Genomic DNA, 17,775 nt, shown 5'->3' with positions numbered 1-17,775 from the left:
CCCTGACCAAGCATCCATTTGAACTGGTCAAGGATGTTCCCCTGAGAAGGAAGACTATCTTCCTTATTATGTTCGCATCTGCCAGAAGATTTAGTCAGACCTGAACTCCGTATCTTTCCCAATAGTAAGGTGATGCCTTGTGCTGTCTTCCAAAAGCGTATTCCAAACTTCATAGTTCGCAAGAGATAAGGCTACCATATTTCTACCTGTACCCTAAATAGACGAGGGAGAGGCTCTGATACAACCTAGATGTCAGAAGGAGGCTCAAGGCCTCTGCTCCGAATAGTGCAAATTAGAAAGTCAGTCTTACTGTTCTTAAATATATCTCATCTCAGTTTGGGGAAGAAAATGTCTTCAGCAGCAGTAGGTGCCAATAGCAAAACATACACTATCGAAACTCCTAAAAACTCTCTTTGCAGAGGTTCCTTGTGGAATACCAGCTCACTCTTTGAGGAATGCTACTACCAGCGCAGCATTACGCAGGAACATTTCTGTAGAAAAAGGCTGCAAAATTGTCAGTCTTAACTTTATTAAGATGCTACAAATTGAATCTATATGATTCAGTGGACACTGACTAGTAGAAAAGTACTGCAGTACAGGACAATGGACGAAGACCATATCCCACCCAGAAACTGGAAACTGCTTTGGGAGCACCCAAGATGTCCTCCGCCTCAGAGGGAGAACGGACCTTTGGACACTTACCGTGCAGGGTCCTTCTCTGAGGAAAGGAGGACATCTTGCCCTCCCTGGGTCTCCATCCTTCTCTACCCTGCTGCCTCATTCTTATACCTCCTTTGGGTTATGCTTTATTTACAGTACATGTTACTGCTTTGTGGAGTCACCTGAACTGAAGAGAGGGTGGTCCCACAGGCTAGACAGGAAGAGGAAGAAAGTTAGTTCCTGCCTCCCTGATTGGATGGTGGGAATCACCCAAGATGTCCTCCTTTCCTCAGAGGAGAAGGACCCTTCACGGTAAGTGTCCAAAGCTCCGTTCTCAGGGAACACCTCTTTCCGCTCCCACACTTTCCCATTCATAGAGCTTCTCTTTATTCCTCACCAGCCTGACAGTGTAACACTCTGCCAAGGGCACCAAAGTGTCATTTTGGCCACCTTGTACCATGCAGGCAGAGATTGCTCCCTTTGAGTCTTATGGGAGGGGAGCCCTTTCCCCTCCTCTGGACTGCGCAGAAAGTTACTTTCAGTGTACGCAATTCTTGCTAGGGACTTCTCACAGCCTTGGGAGGTTCAGTTAATCTAATTAGGGGAGACGCAAGCCCATTCCTCTCACTGAAGGGTGTATTGCTCTCTCCTTAGCCCCATGTCCAGGGACAGGGATTCCTGCTCCTCCCATATGCAGCTGGCTCTTCGTTGTCTACTTTCAATTATTCTTGTGGCCACATGCAGTCTCTACTTATCAGGAAGCAGGTTTCCCTTATTGATTTCTAAGCATAGCATAGCATTATCTGAATACAGGTGTATTTTTCTTTGCAGCAAGCTTTACTTGGTAAGCATATCTATTGCCCTGCATGTCATGTGTTTCCAGTGTTAGCTGTTTGCATACTACAATAGTACCTGAGAATATCATATAATTGCATAAAAATAGTAAAGGCACATAAGATATTCCATTCCATAGAATCCATTTCTATTACCTCCATCACTTTAATATGGCCAGCTTCCACTTTTCCTTGCTAGCTTGCTGCAGCCTTGGCGGTTTTATTGTCTCTTTTCAGTATCCAGCTTGCCATCCTCCCAGCATGTGTGTGGATGCTGAGATGTGAGTGGAGAGCCTGTGGTGAAAGGTAGGGGATTGTTGGAGAGCCCAGATCCTTCTTTCTTTCCAGGAGCATGAGGTGGCTATCGGGCACCACATTTGGGAACACTACTCAGAAGAGCCACAGGTGGCTCCCATGCATCCAAATAGAGTATCACTGGGTTAGATGAAGCCAGTTGTGAGGGTTTCCTGAGGATGGCATTCGTTGTAACCTAGGATTAAAGCCTAGGGTTAACTACTCTTCCAAGTTTCTGCATGTGAACATTCACAGGTTAAAATGTCACATAGAATTCAGTTGTAGTTTAGATATATCTATTCAAATGTGTATTAGAGAAATAAGTATTCTTTAAGTTACCTATGTTTAAATAAACTGAATAATATAGCATATGTAGATGAAGGACCTCAGGTTTTAAAGGAGGCAAGATTAGGCAATGTTCTGTAATGTGCAGTGTGTGTGTGTAAAAATAGATTTGTTACTAGAGCCTCATGTTCTCATCTCACATAGAGATTAATTCAAGTTTTGAAATGTCCTGAAGAGTGTAGAAGTTCTAAGAAACTTGAGCTTAAAAGTGCACAACAAAACCACCTCCAATTTAGGAAATTCTTTTTGCAGTAGCTGAGCAGGGAGTTTGGCTCTGAAGGGGCAGGGAAATTTATCTTGGAGGAAGGGTAACTTGTTTGGCTTTAATCTGAATTTCCTCTATCCACCAAGGGGACCTCTTCCTATGAGCAAAGTCATCAAAACTTTTTCTTACTATCTGACCAAAAAAGTTTATTTGAATGAAGTCTCTGAATTCCCAAATAATAGTTGCTTTATTTTGTTGTTCCGAGGAACAAAGAAGTCAAAGTGGAAAAGAATTTTTTTCAGATCAACATGTATTTAAAAAACAAAACTGAGTAAGGGGGTTTGTAGCCAGCATTTAAATTGTTCTGCTTGCTAAAAGTGAAATTGTTTTCTGCATAAATTCAGAGAAACTTTGTACTATGTACTGATAGTCAGTCCAATGATCAACAATAAGAAATTCAATATCAATCCCAGTGTAATATTGTAAGACAAAAAAACCCCTAAGTATTTAAAATAGGAGTTGAAAACCATTGGTAGCCAAATACAAAAACTTTATACAATTTGCACATTAAAACACCTTGTTAAAGTGAGACATACATTTCAAATGGGAGGATTACCACAGTTCTTTTCTTGCTCTAATATAACAATTCTAGTCCCCTAGCCATGGTTGGGTTAACTGGGTTTTTTAAACTTGTGTTTCAAATGGCTGATTGATCATAAACAATGAGTTCAAACTGACAGATTATTTGTAATTAACAGCAGCCTCTCAGTTCCCTTCCTCCAACTCTGGGATAGGTGAAGAAAACTTAGACGAAAGGGACACGTTGTCTTCTCTTGCACTGGGCTGTCATAGAAGGCAGTCAGGTGCTGTTTCCTTCCAAAATTCACTGCAAACTGCAGAACACTTGGTGGGGTGGTGAAGGAAAAAAAGGTGTTTGCTCTGATTTCATATTGGGCTTTTGTAGCAGGCAGAGAACACCCTTCTACAGAGAGAACTTAGGGAAAGCACACGGGACTGACTTTTCATGAGGTTTGTAGCCCCAAACCTGTGGCTGTGTGGCACCAAGACAACATCATGTTATTTTTGCTCCAAATTGTGTTCCTCACACTTGGCTAGTCCAGAGAAAACCAACCATGGGAGAAAAAATTAATGAGGAGTTGCCTGAACTGGGACCAGAAGGTGCAGTGGAATATACAGGAACAGAAAGGAGGGAACCAGGATGCAGTGGAGAAAGAACAGGATTCCGGGTATCCTCCTGTTTCAAAGTTTCTTGATCACGGGAATTAATCCTTTACAGCTTGACAAAAGTTCCCGACCGCATTCCCTGCTTGGTCAACAGCTGTTAACCCGGAATCCTGTTGGGAAAATTACTGGCTATTCACGTCTTTGGCAACATATCACCATCATCATATGGACTCTTTTCATATTCATGACCAGGAGTCACAGTGTATTTTAAAGCTCCGGTCTGGACTTCTTTAGCAATTACAATAGGAATCATTGCGTAGGCTCCAATGTATTGTGAGGAGCCAATTATTTTGTTCAGCTCTTTTGTTCCTTTATAGAAATATTTTTTGTTATATAATTATTGATGCCTAATTTCTTAGGCAGATAAATGGTGTATAAGTTGTGAACTTTCGCTATTGGTTCAATATACAGGGACGTTGGTCTGTTTTTTCTTGTCATACCCATATCAGCCCTTTGCTGGTGACTTTATCATGGTGGCAACGTTCTTCCCAGTATGAACATCGTCCATCCCCCGGGCCTGGAGAAGAACTACCCTGTAGCCTGGTGTCAAGCATGGCACCTGTTTTTGGGTGCCAGTTCTTGGCCTGGGGCGGCAGAGGTCCTCTGGTTGCCACCAGTGGGTTGTGATGCCAAGGTAGCCGTGATGGCAGCTGCTCCAGAGGTATGCCATGAAGTGTACGGTACGGCCTTTGGCAGCCGAAAGCTCCCTGAGCACCATGTCTTGCACAGACTGGTAGAGGGAAGGCAGGACTTGATGGCCAACGGTGTACCGTGACGGTATGGAGAACCATGGGGTGAAATGCTGAAGCAGCCTTTGGAAGCCTACGGCCTCCATGATGGATAGGGGGAACCCTTGTAGGGCAATCGTCTCTGCCACGACGCGAATGCCCACCTCCTGAGCCCTCAACCTCACCCTTTTCAGCGGCACTATCCCCGACCCCGAGGGAACAGCCTCCGCAAGGGCGGCCTGCCTGTCCCGCTCCCACCAGCTGTAGCCTTGGAGCAAGGCTTCTTGCTCGGGATGGATTCTGGTGACCCTCCCACTGATCCCTGGTCAGAAGAGCTGGTAGCCCTCTTTCTCCCCCATCGGATGTTTCGCTGGGCAAGGACAGAGACCACAGGTTCGGGTGGTGCGTCTTCAGGTGCCTACTCAGGACCGTTGACGACAGGTGCTTCAGGTCCTTGCCCCTGCGCACAAGACCATCACAAGCACAGCACTGCACCACACGAGGGTCATTCAGAAGGGCCCAAAAGTGCCTCCATATGGAGAGCTTGAAACGTGGCCCACTAACTGTTCCAGGGGAAGGAGGATGAAGGGTTACAGGCCGCAGAGCTAGCACCAGAAGACAGAGTGAGTGGGGACTATGGGCAGGGACAGCGCTGAGAGTTTGGGATGGGGACGGGATGGAGGTTTCATCAAACCCCAACCATTCCTCCATGGACCCCTCGCCCTCCTCCTCAAAAAGTTTAAAGAGATCTTCTTCCTCCAGCAGCAAGAGAGCAGGAGTTTCTGCTGCCCCTGAGCCCCACCCAGTACTGCTTCCCATGGGGCAACCGGGACAATTTTTGCACTTCCCCCCACAATCACCCTTGGCCACTGCCCGAAGCCTCATTGTGCCAGCAAACAAGAATTAAGGAGGAAAGAAAAGGAGAGAACACTGTGAGCCCTCAGCCGAGGTGCCCACTGAGCTTGGCACCAGGGCCTGGCAGCAGCCCTGGAACCAGAAGGAGGGGCTAGAGCCCTAGTCCAGCACTCCCAGATACCTGATCAGATCAGGCACTAATAATAATCAGAGTGAGCCCTCAGCTGAGGTGCCCACTGAGCTTGGCCCCAGAGCCAAGCAGCAGCCCTGGAACCAGAGCTCCTAGAAACCAGAGCACTCCTAGAAACCTGACCAGATCAGGCATTAATAATAATGTGTGAGCCCTCAGCCAAAGTGCCCACTGAGCTTGACCCCAGAGCCTGGCAGCAGCCCTGGAACCCAGAGGGAGGGGGTAGAGCCCTAGTCCAGCACTCCCAAATACCTGACCAGATCAGACACTAATAATAATCAGTGTGTTCCCTCAGCCGAGGTGCCCACTGAGCTTAGCCCCAGAGCCTGGCAGCAGCCCTGGAACCAGAGGAGATCGATCCCTATCCCACCATACACAAAAAAAAATTCAATCTCCAATGCACTCTCCCTGTCTCTCTCCCAAAATGCTAGCAACAGCTCTCTCACTCCACTGCCTGCTGAAAGTGAAAGCCAGAGCTTGGAGCACGCTTCCTTTTATAACCAGAGGTTCCATAGAGCAAAGCAGGAGGTCTGTGGTTGGCAGTCGGAACTGCCTAACAGGGTTTGCAGGGATGAGATTGGAATTCCCATGGGTACAGAACACCCCCCTTCCTCCCCCCTGGTCTTTGCTCCCATGTAACCAATTTGGAGCTTCACATTTGGAAGGAAGACCTGCCCATCAAGCTAAGTTGGTCTTAGATTGGGGTTTCCGGGGAACAGAAGGAGTGCAGACAGAGTTCATGCAGTCCCTGTCTCGGTTGCCAAGGGAATTGATTGAAGGCGCCTGAGTGTCTGGCTTCATGAGCAGCGGACGAACACAATGAACTAGGCTTGCGATGACCACTTTTTCGTTTAAAATTGCGCCTCACGAACGGTTTGCTCGCGAACAGCCAATCAGACTGTTCATGGGCTTTTTTCATTCGTATTGCTGTTCATGCCCACCTCTAGTTGACACATGTATCTAGCCATTGTGTTTAATGGCTGCTCCAACTATATTAGTGTAATGCATTAAGTCTAAACCTTTTCTGTAATAGTTCATAAAGATCGACTGTTCTGAAATCCAGTGTGTAAATGGAGTAACGCAGAACATAACTTTGCTGCTTCTGTCCCCTGTCCACCAAAGCTCACCCTGAAATACTGCTCCTGGGAGACTGGAGCAGCATGAGAGGAAAATCAGAGGTCTGTAGCAGAAGGGGAGAATTGGTGAAAATCACCCCCTTTCTGTTAGCAGAAATGATCAGCAGGATCCAACCAATCTCTTCCGAAAATTATTTTGAAACAGTCTATTAAGAGATTCTCATAACATCTTAAGGACAGAAACTGCTGTGGAATGGATACTAAGAAGTTAATAATAGATATATGTCATAATAGAAGAAGTTAGTGATGGTGTTTCTTTAAGACTATTGGGACTAAAAGTGTAAAATTAAGTTAAGATTTACCTCACCAGCCCTGCTTTCTATGGCCCTGCCTTCAGTATAGAGATGGGGTCTTTTCAGTCCACACCTTGCCTGTGGAGTGTTCTCCTTGAACCTCACCTGGCACCTGTGTAGCTCTTTTAAGCCCCAGGCCAAAACATTTCTGTCCACAGAATTAAGGGGTTGATCTTGAACACCATTTTATGATGTACTTTTAGTATGAGAATTAGTATCTTAAGCTACTCAGTGATCTATGTTTTTTTAGTGCACTCTTAAGCAAAGGTACTCCAGTCTAAGCCCATTTATTTCAGTGGGAAACTGGTGTAACTCTGCTTGGGATTGCACTCTGTTTTCAGGCTGGGTTTTTTAAAATTCTGGAATTACTTTCAGTGTTTTTTAATATGTTTTATTAGGTTTTTTTAATGTTTTATTTTGTAAGCCACCTTGGGCAGGTTTTCCAGAAAGGAAGAATTTAAAATTTCTAAATAAAATTTCCAGAAACTTTGAAAGCAATAAACTATTAATATTGCCAATTTGAATGAAATCAAATACCACCAGTTTAAATTGAATAAGATTCAATTTATATACTGCCCTTCAGGACAACTTAATGCCCACTCAGATTGGTTTACAAAGTATGTCATTATTATCCCCACAACAACAATCACCCTGTGAGGTGAGTAGGGCTGAGAGAGCTCCGGAGAACTGTGACTGACCCAAGGTCACCCAGCTGGCTACAAGTGGAGGAATGGGGAATCAAACCCAGTTCTCCATGTAAGAGTCCCATCACTCTTAACCACTACACCAAACCTGCCTCCAGAGTATAGATCAAAATATCTGCTCAGTGAGGCCATGAACAGACAGGGGAAGGTTTTTTTCCAAACCTTAGTGAACCCCCTGGTTTCCAGAAGAATCTTTTAAAAATAAAGCAGATAAATGTAAAAGCAGGTAAAGTGACAAATGGGGGCAACTGAGAAGAGTACCTAGGAAAGAAAGAAGCAGAGGAAAAGGACAATCTGCAAGGGAGAAGTGAGACAAAGTGGCAGATGGGGGGGGGGTTGTAAACTCTAATATTGGTTATTGTATTACATGAAGCTTTAAAAAATTACTCCTTGTTCCATGATATCTACAAAAAATTGGTGACAAAAGTAAATTTGATAAATAATGATTTGCTTCATTTATATATCTTCAGAAATATATTTTTGTTTTGTTTTCAGCAGCATTTTAGAATATAAAATAAGTTCAAAAAAACAAAAATGGCATGAGGGGGAATCACAAATGTTTAGCTTCTTCTGTGGATTGGTCTACATACCTAGCATTTTTTCCATCTGACCTCATACCGTGTCTCACCAGAAGCTGATGATAAATTATATATACATGTTCACTACTAAATGCTTCCGTAAGATTCTTTCTTTGCAGATGTTTAACTGGCCAGCTTAGGTTGTCAGACTATTTCTACAGCTAAATCTGTTTTCTTCTCTTGTCTCCTAGATTCATGAGAAATTGCACTACTATGAAAAACAGAGCCCTGTCCCCATGTTGCATGGTGCATCAGCTTTGGCAGATGATGTAAGTGACCATAGTGAGGCCATTGGGGCACCATATTTCCCAAAACTACCTCTGAGCAGAGTGAAGAACAAGGGGATCATATAAAGTGGGTGTCAGAGGTTTCCAAAGTGATTGTCATCATTGAGTTGCTGATGTTGTTTTGATTTTTATTAGATTTGTTACTGTTGCAACTTGCAAGACGGCAGCTAGGCAGACTCTTGTTTTATCTTGGTACTTCTTTAGTGAAATTACATTTTGGGAGTCAATAATGAAACTGAAGCTGTCTGCTACTAATGTGTTATGAGAGTCATAGACGAGAGGAATGTTTTCCAAAAATAAAGACAAATAATATAGCTAAACTGCTGACAGAATAAGAAAAATGACAGATGATACTGAAGAAATGAGGCATGTGAAAGATATAGGAAGGGGCTGTCAGAAAATAACTTTTTTAAGCAGCAGAGATTTATGGATATTAAAGCTTTCCAAATTACTTTCATAACTAAAAAATAAAATCTAGAATGGCTGGCATTGATAGAGTATTTAATTTCCTGTTACTGTAATTTTTATTAATAAAAAATCAAGCCTGCTTTTTCTGCATTATATGGTGAATTCTACAACTCTGATGAATTGTGTGCACACCTGTATAAACTGTGACAAAACTTAAGGTGGGCAGAATAAAGTTGAGCTGTTTTAAGTGAAACTTTAGGTATGTTTGGCACAGTGGTGTATACTGAAGGGCAATTTTTGGTAGGATACTTTTTTTCCTTTGAATACTTTGTAGGTAATTGATGAAATGTTTGGTTCTAATTAATTTCTTATAAATAATGACTCATGAAAATCACACAGTTGTACACTTGGGAGGCAGAAGGAAATTAACCAATTTTTAACATTCATATTAATAAAATTTAGATCTCCTTCCAGTGGGAAGTTTATGAGAAAAGCTGATGAACAATAGAATTTTTTAAAAAGCAGTGGCTATTTTCCTCATTTAGAATTTTTTAAAAGTTGTTAGTTTTTGCCATTATTATTGTTATCAAAGCTGTGCATTCACTGAGAGCCAGTGTGGTGTAGTGGTTAAGAGCAGCAGGACTCTAATCTGGAGAACTAGATTTGATTCCCCACTCCTCTGCTTGAAGCCAGCTGGATGACCTTGGGTCAGTCACAGCTTCTAGGAACTCTCTCATCCCCACCCACCTCACAGGGTGATTGTTGTGGGGATAATAATAGCACACTTTGTAAACTGCTCTGAGTGGGTGTTAAGTTGTCCTGAAGGGAAGTATATAAATCAAATGTCGTCGTCATCATCTGCTGCTGCTGCTGCTGCATTTTGTCTTCAAGCTGATTAGGAGTTACATGTTTCAGCATATGTAAATGAGCATCAAATATTTAGGAATGATACAGACAGTCATTAGCTTGCCTAAGAAGCATATGAACAATAGGTGCATTTTATTCTCTGCACTTCAGAACCATCCCAAATCACTCCTTGTATTGCCATATTATGGCCATTTCAACTATAAATATTCACTTTCTTTTTGTATTCTTTTACTACATTGCTTCAGAAAGGCTCAAACCTGAGACCACAACTTAAAAACTCTGAGTAAGGTCTCTAACCATCTGTGATCTGATTTAATATAGGTTGGTTTATACACAGCTAGAGCTGTTAGAACCTAATCATAATGATGAGAGGGGGCTGGGTCATGCCACTTCTGGTTAATCTAGTGATTTGGCGTTTGCTGACTTTCACAAGTCAGCCCTTATTCAACACGTTGTCCAGTGTGAGGATGTTGAATTATATCAACCTTGTTTCTTCACCATGTATACTTTTACATAGTTGTAGTCTCCTAAACCAACCAATAAAGTGTCTGTCTTTATTTGAATCTTAGGCAGACTTTAGCTTAAACATATGTAACATACAGTACTATCCTAAGAAGAGTTGCATCCTTCTGAGTCCATTGAAGTCAATGGGCTTAGAAGGGCATAACTTTCATTTTCAGTTAATTTCATAATATAGCATTAGGAAATTTTTATTTCCCTTCTCTTGGGGGGTGGGATTCAAGCCTGAAATGCTGAAGTAGCTCAACATACTGCGTTAACAGTAATACTGTGTTTTATCAGACTAATGTATTGGTCAAGTTGATACTTCATGGTATAACCAAATGTAAATAATTGAGCTTGTTGTTAAAGCCTGTTCATTTGCTTTTCATTTGGTAATCTGATACATGCCATATTACTGTGATTAACCTGTCTGACATTTAATAAGCTTACTTGCTCTCTGTGTATGTATAAACATAATAAAGTTCAGAGTACTAGCACTGTAGGGGCATTTTGTTTCCTTATCCTAGCCCTAAACAGGATAGCTACTGTGGATTTTTGGAAGCAGTGTAGATTTCACCACTTCATTCAGAAGCAGTTTTTTATAGACAGTGTCAAAGTTTGATCCAGTCGTTTTTACAAGCAGCCCTTTGTCTGCACACGAAGGACCATTCACTTAGATGAAGTGCCGGGATTTGCCATCATTGCAATAAATCAGAATGTGATCTGGATGTACTGTTGCCAGATATGATTACTTTAGTTAAACTCAGCTGAAAGACCTGGCCAGAAACTAGCAGAAAGACTAAAAAATGAAGAGTAATGATGGATACTCTGTTTTCCTTCATGCTGAACACACTGGAAAGTAATAACCTTGAACAAGATTGATTCTAGGTTGTCATTGAAATACTGAGTAAAACAATGGTCTTGTTGATGTTCTTTTGTGTCACTTCAATCTTCTTTACAGCTGGCTGAAGAGCTGCAGAGCAAACCACTAAACAGTGAGATCAGAGAATTGCTGAAACTACTGACAAAACCCAATCTCAAGGTGAGGATGTGTTGCCTGCACCTGTTAAAACGCACACTCGCTGATTCTCAGTTTTCAAAGTTTGCCAAGGGCTTGAATATTCACTGAATCCATGTGGCACTGCAAAGGGGAATTTGCTCAAGTCATTTGAGACATTATCACTACATTTGTGGTGGGCTATTTTGATTTGCAAAACTCAGTGCGCAGATGCTAGTGCTATTGCAGATTGGATATTTTGGAGGAAAGGATGAACAAGAACTTAGGTCTGATTCATACAGGACTATGGTGTGGGGAGGGCAAAGAAATGAAGGTTACCTTGCTTGCAGAGAAAGAAATCTTGCTTCTAAATAGGCTATTTTGGAATGAACTAAGTAATATTGCATTTGTTATAAGATAAATCAACACACAGAGATGATTTAATGAACAAAGGTTTTCTTCTGGTACCACTGCTTCGTGGCAGTAGTCTAAGTGACGAGTACCCAGTGCTTTTTTCTTTAAAAAAGAGGTTCTGATACTCAAGATTTTTGCCAGCTTGGGGGCCCAAGACCACTGGCTAAAAAAGGTGCCTGAACTGCATGCCGGCATGTATCTCCAGAAAAAAAGTCCTGCTGGTACCAGCAGATATTTTATAGATTGCAAAGTTCTCTTTGATAGCAGTTGATCTCCTTACTCTGTGTTGTGCTTTCTCCTTTCGCAGTTTACAAATGAGGAATAAAAATACAATGGCAAGTTTCGGAGATTCATTTACAAGAGGTTATATAGGTCTAATATTGTCAGGATATGAATGCTCAATACATTATGTATAAAGTGCTCTATGGCAGTCTTTTAAGTGTTGTATAAGGTATGCTTGAAAACAACAACTGAGGAGACAGCCTCTTAGGCTCTTAAGAATGGGATTTTATGGTTTCCCCTTGCTTGTGCAGCTGCAGATAAAATGCAGCAGCAACATGATTTCCATGCAACAGATTTCCTCATACCCTCCCAGCCTCAGTCCCCCAAAGCAGCCACCTGCACCCTGGGCTACTAGGGCTTTTGCTTTTTTTAAAAAAAAATCAGCACTAGAATACCATTATATCTATACACCACTGTAACAATAGATGTAGCGGGTTATCCGAATTCCCAGCTTTCATTTAAATAAAGAAAAGTAAGTCTAGCCCCTTCAGTTGCAAATATATGCCTTTTTCCATATATCTGGAAGGGAAAGGGGCTAGAGACTTTTTTCAAAAAGCAAAAACTAGAAATTCAGAGAACCTGCTATACCTACTGTTACAAAGGTGTATCGCTGTACTAATAGTTTAGTGCCAATTTTTTTTTTAAAGCCTTATGGTAGCAAAGGGAGGAAATGGCTACCGCTGGTACAGAGTCAAGGAAAATAGCTGCCATGTGGGCCAGAAAATCCAACTTTTCCCACCCACACAGCAGCCATCCAGACTTTAGTGTGATTTTTCCCACAACTTTGGAGCATAGCAGGATTGAGAAAGATTATAGAAAAGGCAGGGAAGCCCAGGAACTTGTCAAATGCACCACAATTCTGTGAGGAAGGTGCGAAAAAACCCGCTTCTCCAGAGCTTTGAACTTGGGGCAGATAATCCATGTCGAAGACATCTTAATCTCCACTAGTTACAGATATTCGTCTGCTAAATCCTAGCATGAATTGGGTCAATTTAATTTGACTTTAAGAACTGTGCAGTCTCAGCTAAGTCTCTGATTGGAATAACCATCCTTTTGATAAGGCAACAAAATCAACTTTTGCAGATAAAATTTCCATGACTGTTCCAAAGGCTGCATACCAATATAGTCTTCAACTGCCATTTCTGCAGTTTTTTTGCAGCTGCTGCCACTACAGACCTTGCTGCTGCAGGCTGTACTTATGTATAGTTCGGATTATGGAGAAAATTTTCCATGTGGTTCTGTATATGGTGAGAGTCAGTGGAGAAAACAAATGGCTGTATATGTGAACAAGAAGAAGATTAACCGCTTCCTCTACATCCCAATGTTGCACACATTCTGAGATTTGCATGTATAGAGCTATATTTGGCGGTTACATCATAGCTATGGAACTCTTCTGAGCAAAGACACTATAAGAGATGCAAGGTAGATATCTTACTTTTGGCTGGATTTTGGTAGGAAAATAAACAGAATTCCAGTGGCACCTGGACAAACAACATTTACTATCATTTATTATAATGGAGGTAGTAGGCCTAGCAATTGTGAGTTAGGCACCTGTGTACATTGTTGCTGCTAACATTCAGAGTTGCAAATCAAATGTATTTCCAAAGGCACTCTCCTGCAATGCATTCCCCTTGGAAACTTGCCTAAGTTCACATACTTTGTGAATCATAAAACCTTCTTAGTTGCCTGCTGTGGCTAGTGGTAAGCTACTATTGCTGTGGAAATTGGATAGTTGGGAAAACTTTAGATTTAATTTCTTTTTCTTTTAACATACACTCAGCATTCAATATAGAATGGGATTAAAATTCCTAACAAATCAGACATTGACAGAACAATATTTTACTCAAAAGAATCTGTTGGATTTCAACACACATGAGTGTTTTTAGGTTTTTTTTTTTTTTTTGCTGGATGAGCTAAATGGTCAAATACAAGTTATTGCTCTGAGCCAGGAAAATAGTATTATACTACTGGCTTATGTTTCCCTCAGCAGTTTCTTTTTGGCTTCAGTTGGTTCATAAGAGATTTGTGGTAGAAGTTTATTATAAGCATTAATTACTGGCCAGAGCTGAATATTCCATTACATTTTTTGTTAATTATACTTTAATTGAAACACAGGTATAACTTGGTGTTACCGTCTCATAGGAAGCATCTAAAATAGAAACATTATTGGGATAAAAATACACTTTGGCTGTGTTAATACCCAAAATACCTCTGGCATCAATTCAGAGATCAGTGAATACAGTAGTACTTATGGAGATGTTAATATGATTGATATTTATAATAATAACAACAGTGTGCTTATTTACCACTCTTCTGGACAGATTAGTGCCCAACTTAGAGCAGTGAACAAAGTCAGTGTTGTTATTAGCCCCACAATACAGCTGGGGACCTGGGGCTGAGAGGGGGAGCTTACCCAAGGCCACCTGCAGAGCTCATAACAGTCATGGGAGTTGAGTGCTAACTTGCAATCCAATCACTTAACCACTATGCTACATCAGCTCTCTATAACCAGGTTATGATGTAACAGACACACCTTCTCTCCAGCAGACTTCTAAAAGCTTTTATTAAAAGATTGCATTCAAAGCAGAAAAGACAAACACTGCTAATGGTCATAAAAAGAAAGGCATCCCAAAAGTTCAGAAGGTTTTTCTATAGGCATCCAAATAGGGCGAAGAGATAGGGTTTGTCCCAAAAGCCAGGGTCTGGGAATGGACAGCTCTGTGCAGATGCACAGAGCAACTGATTGGCTGTCTCTGAGAAGCTTGAACACTGCAACTGTTGGGTTGGAGTTTAAAGTGCACTCTCCCAGCAAAGAAAACAATAAAATTTGCAGAAAAGCAAACACAAATACTAATGTAGGTCTAAGGTTGCCAGGCAAATAAAAGCAATAAAAGGTTCCCTAACTGTAACATAGTGGTCAAGTGGATGGGATGCAAATCAGCACTCTGCTGGTTCGACTCCCACTACTGTCATGAACTCTGCAAGTGGCCTGGGGTAAGCCACTCCGCTCAGCCCCAGCTGTATTGTGGGGATAATAACAATACCAGCTTTGTTCACCACTCTGAGCGTGGTACTAATCTGTCCAGAAGTGCAGTATTATAAGCACGTTGTTGTTGTTGTTGTTGTTACTAATGCACCTGCATTGAACTTATTCTCTAATACACCTTACATGCCTCTTGGTTGGCATGGCCAGTGCTTCCCCAAGCATGAAGGAACACATCCCACCAGTGGCAGTCATCCACCTGACCTGATCCCAGGAAAATGTGCACTGAACTTTCTGGAAGGAAGTTTTCTAGGTTCTCTGCTAAAGTCCCTGCCCCTCTGCATGAACCCAGGTGTACTTGGTCAGCTGGTCTGGCCAGGAGCCAGTCTAGAGGCTTGAATTTTAACAGAGAGAGTGAGGGCAGAAAGAGAAGAATTAGCTGCTGCTTCCAAAATCTCTGTTAAGCACATGATCCTTTAAAGGTGGTTTAAATGCAGAAAGGAACACTTGAGTATCTGAAAAGGTCATTTTTGTTATAGATGCTCAGGAAATTCAGAGTATGACTGGGAAAATGATAGAGAATGCATGGCCTTTATACCCACAGTTCATTACAGTTGTATTCTGCAGATCCTATGAATATTGAAACAGATTGTAAATGTTATAAACTGTTGTGTCCCTCTTAGAGAGGACAGAATTTTTCAAGTTTCTCTGATGTTTAGGTTATTTATTGTACATTACTAAGTACAGTTATGAGTTAGTGATGGTTCTTCTGACCTAGTTTATTTTCCAAGATTCTAAGTGCTATTTGCAACTATGCTGAAATGAATAGGAGCTGCTCCCAAGTAAACAGGCATAGGATCAAGATGCAAGTTGTGAAGTAGGTGGTACAATAGTGGTAGTAAAGGCATATGCAGAATACAAAGTAATATTTTGAATATGGTTTATCGCGTTTGAGGATAGGCATGTCAAGTGAAGCTGTCAGGCCTCTTGTGAAGTATTAGAATGTTTAGATGGATGTGGAAGGTGCAGTTTGAATCAGCCTTTCCCACACCAGTGTTTAAGAACTGAAATTGCTCCATACTTTGATTAGCATAACTCCATTATTTAAAAGAGGTGTCACACGAAGTATGCTGCTGCAATAATCAGAGTCCATTTGGCTTGGGAATCGCCATTCCTGCTTGATGGGGGTAGAAGGTTCTTTGGGTACTCATGGTGCATCAGATTGCTATGAGTGAGTTTGAACATCTGTGCGTGTAAATCAAGCTGCAGACTATTCTTTTTTCAACCTACTTCATGCTGAAAAACAACAGATTGAATACCTTGGTTCAAAATAAGAAAATGTTTGGTCTTTTTTTTTTAAAAAAAGAAAACTGCCAAGAAAAAAGGGGCAGGCTGTGTACAGAACTGTGCCCCCATTTCATTCATTTCAGCCGTGACTGCAGACTTGGGAGGCTCTGTGAACTTCAGCAGGAGGAGAGAGGAAGGAAAGTCTTGTTTCCTGAGTTACGCTCCTTTTTGCGGTTCATTAAATACAACCCAATCTTACTGTGGAGCAGCAAGAGCCATTTTGCCTTCACATTTACACTGATATTAGAGTTTGTAGCTTAATAATTGCACAGATGTCATAGGTGAGGATGGCCTGGTGAAACTGATTAGGCTCTGGCATACCAATTCTGGTCTAAGCCTGTATCATTCCTAAAGCAAACTTAGCATTTTTTTCCTCTTAAATGGATTTTGGGTGGATAATTACCCATTTTGCAAACTTAAAAAATAAATGAATGATTATATACATTATAGTATATAGTATGTTTCCTAATGTGTAAACATGGGGATGAGAAAAGTGTGTAATTCATCATAGACGCTATATACGAGTTGCCCCAAAGACATGCCTCTTTTAGGAATAGTAGGGCAGTGCTTCTGGGGACTAGTTCTTAACCTTTCTAGCTTGAAGCACCTACAGAAGTGATAAGCATGCTTACCGCATGCAAAGCAGTTCTCTAATACTATCTTCTAGATTTTTTAAAAGATATATACAAAATTCAAAATCAGGGAATTTAAATGATTTTTGAAAAAATTCTTTTTTTATCAATGTCTATCCTGATAAAAGGTATCAAACTGATAGGAACAAACTAGAGGGAAAGAGATGCTTATCTGGAGGATTATTAACACACTTACCAGATGACATAAAGTGGCTGCATATTTGTATGGCCTTGAAGAATAGCTAGACAGTCCAAAGGTGTCTCCTGAGGTTATAAGCTGTGAGCAAGAGGAAGTAGGAGCCTGAAGAAGCAAAAGTCTCTTGCTTTCTGTTGATGGTTCTGTGCAGGTAAATCCATCAGTTCTGACTGGTGTATATAAAATGTCTGAAAATGTATTTTCAGGACAGGAAATTGCCTTTTTTGTTGCAGGAAGTCACATGCTACAATAACTTTGCCCAGGATTAAAAAAAATTGATTCCACATCATGTTACTGAATACAGCAGTCATATTTTGATGATAAACACATGGTATCATATGGATTTAAAGTATTCTAATACAGTTGAATTACAGTAGTAAATGTCTGCTTTGGGAAAGATCTAGCTGTCCATATCAGGTCATATGATAGCATTCCTTTGACAAAACTGAGAGCTGCAATGTTGCTGGGATGATGTGGTAGACTGGTTTTACTTATTTATTTTTTATTTCATCTATACCACATTTTTCTCCCCACTGGAGACCCAAAGTAGTTATGTTATACAAAGACAAAGTTCCAAACTTAATTTAAAGATAGGAATGTAAATGTTCCAAAATCTGTGCTCTTAATTCTTGATGGGCAACAATGAGAAATGAGGCCTGATAAATGCTTTAATCAGAAAAAAATGCACCAGACATGGCAGGGGATTTTCTAAATATATTCATTATCAGCTAGATCATGTCTAAGAATGTATCTAAACATCGATATTTATATTTAGGTAGTATAGGAATTTGAATC

The 17,775-nt window shown here is 41.2% G+C and overlaps 1 protein-coding gene across 5 annotated transcripts in view; it reads left to right on the top strand.

The window, feature by feature from the left end:
* The window catches only part of MPP7 (MAGUK p55 scaffold protein 7), a 162,936-nt gene that overhangs the window by 66,961 nt on the left and 78,200 nt on the right, over window positions 1-17,775 (top strand). For all 5 annotated transcript variants that reach the window (XR_008597834.1, XM_054991352.1, XM_054991353.1 and 2 more), the window contains 2 exons: window positions 8,258-8,335; window positions 11,091-11,171. Coding sequence is in view for 4 of the 5 variants with exons in the window: in XM_054991352.1 (XP_054847327.1) it covers window positions 8,258-8,335; window positions 11,091-11,171 (159 nt within the window). In the remaining variant the exon portion in view is untranslated. The remainder of the gene's footprint in view (window positions 1-8,257; window positions 8,336-11,090; window positions 11,172-17,775) is intronic.

Source organism: Eublepharis macularius, chromosome 11, assembly GCF_028583425.1.
Source record: "Eublepharis macularius isolate TG4126 chromosome 11, MPM_Emac_v1.0, whole genome shotgun sequence".
NCBI lineage: Eukaryota > Metazoa > Chordata > Lepidosauria > Squamata > Eublepharidae > Eublepharis > Eublepharis macularius.
The sequence above is the reverse complement of the archived record's forward strand: the minus strand, read 5'-3'. Positions and strand labels throughout refer to the sequence as shown.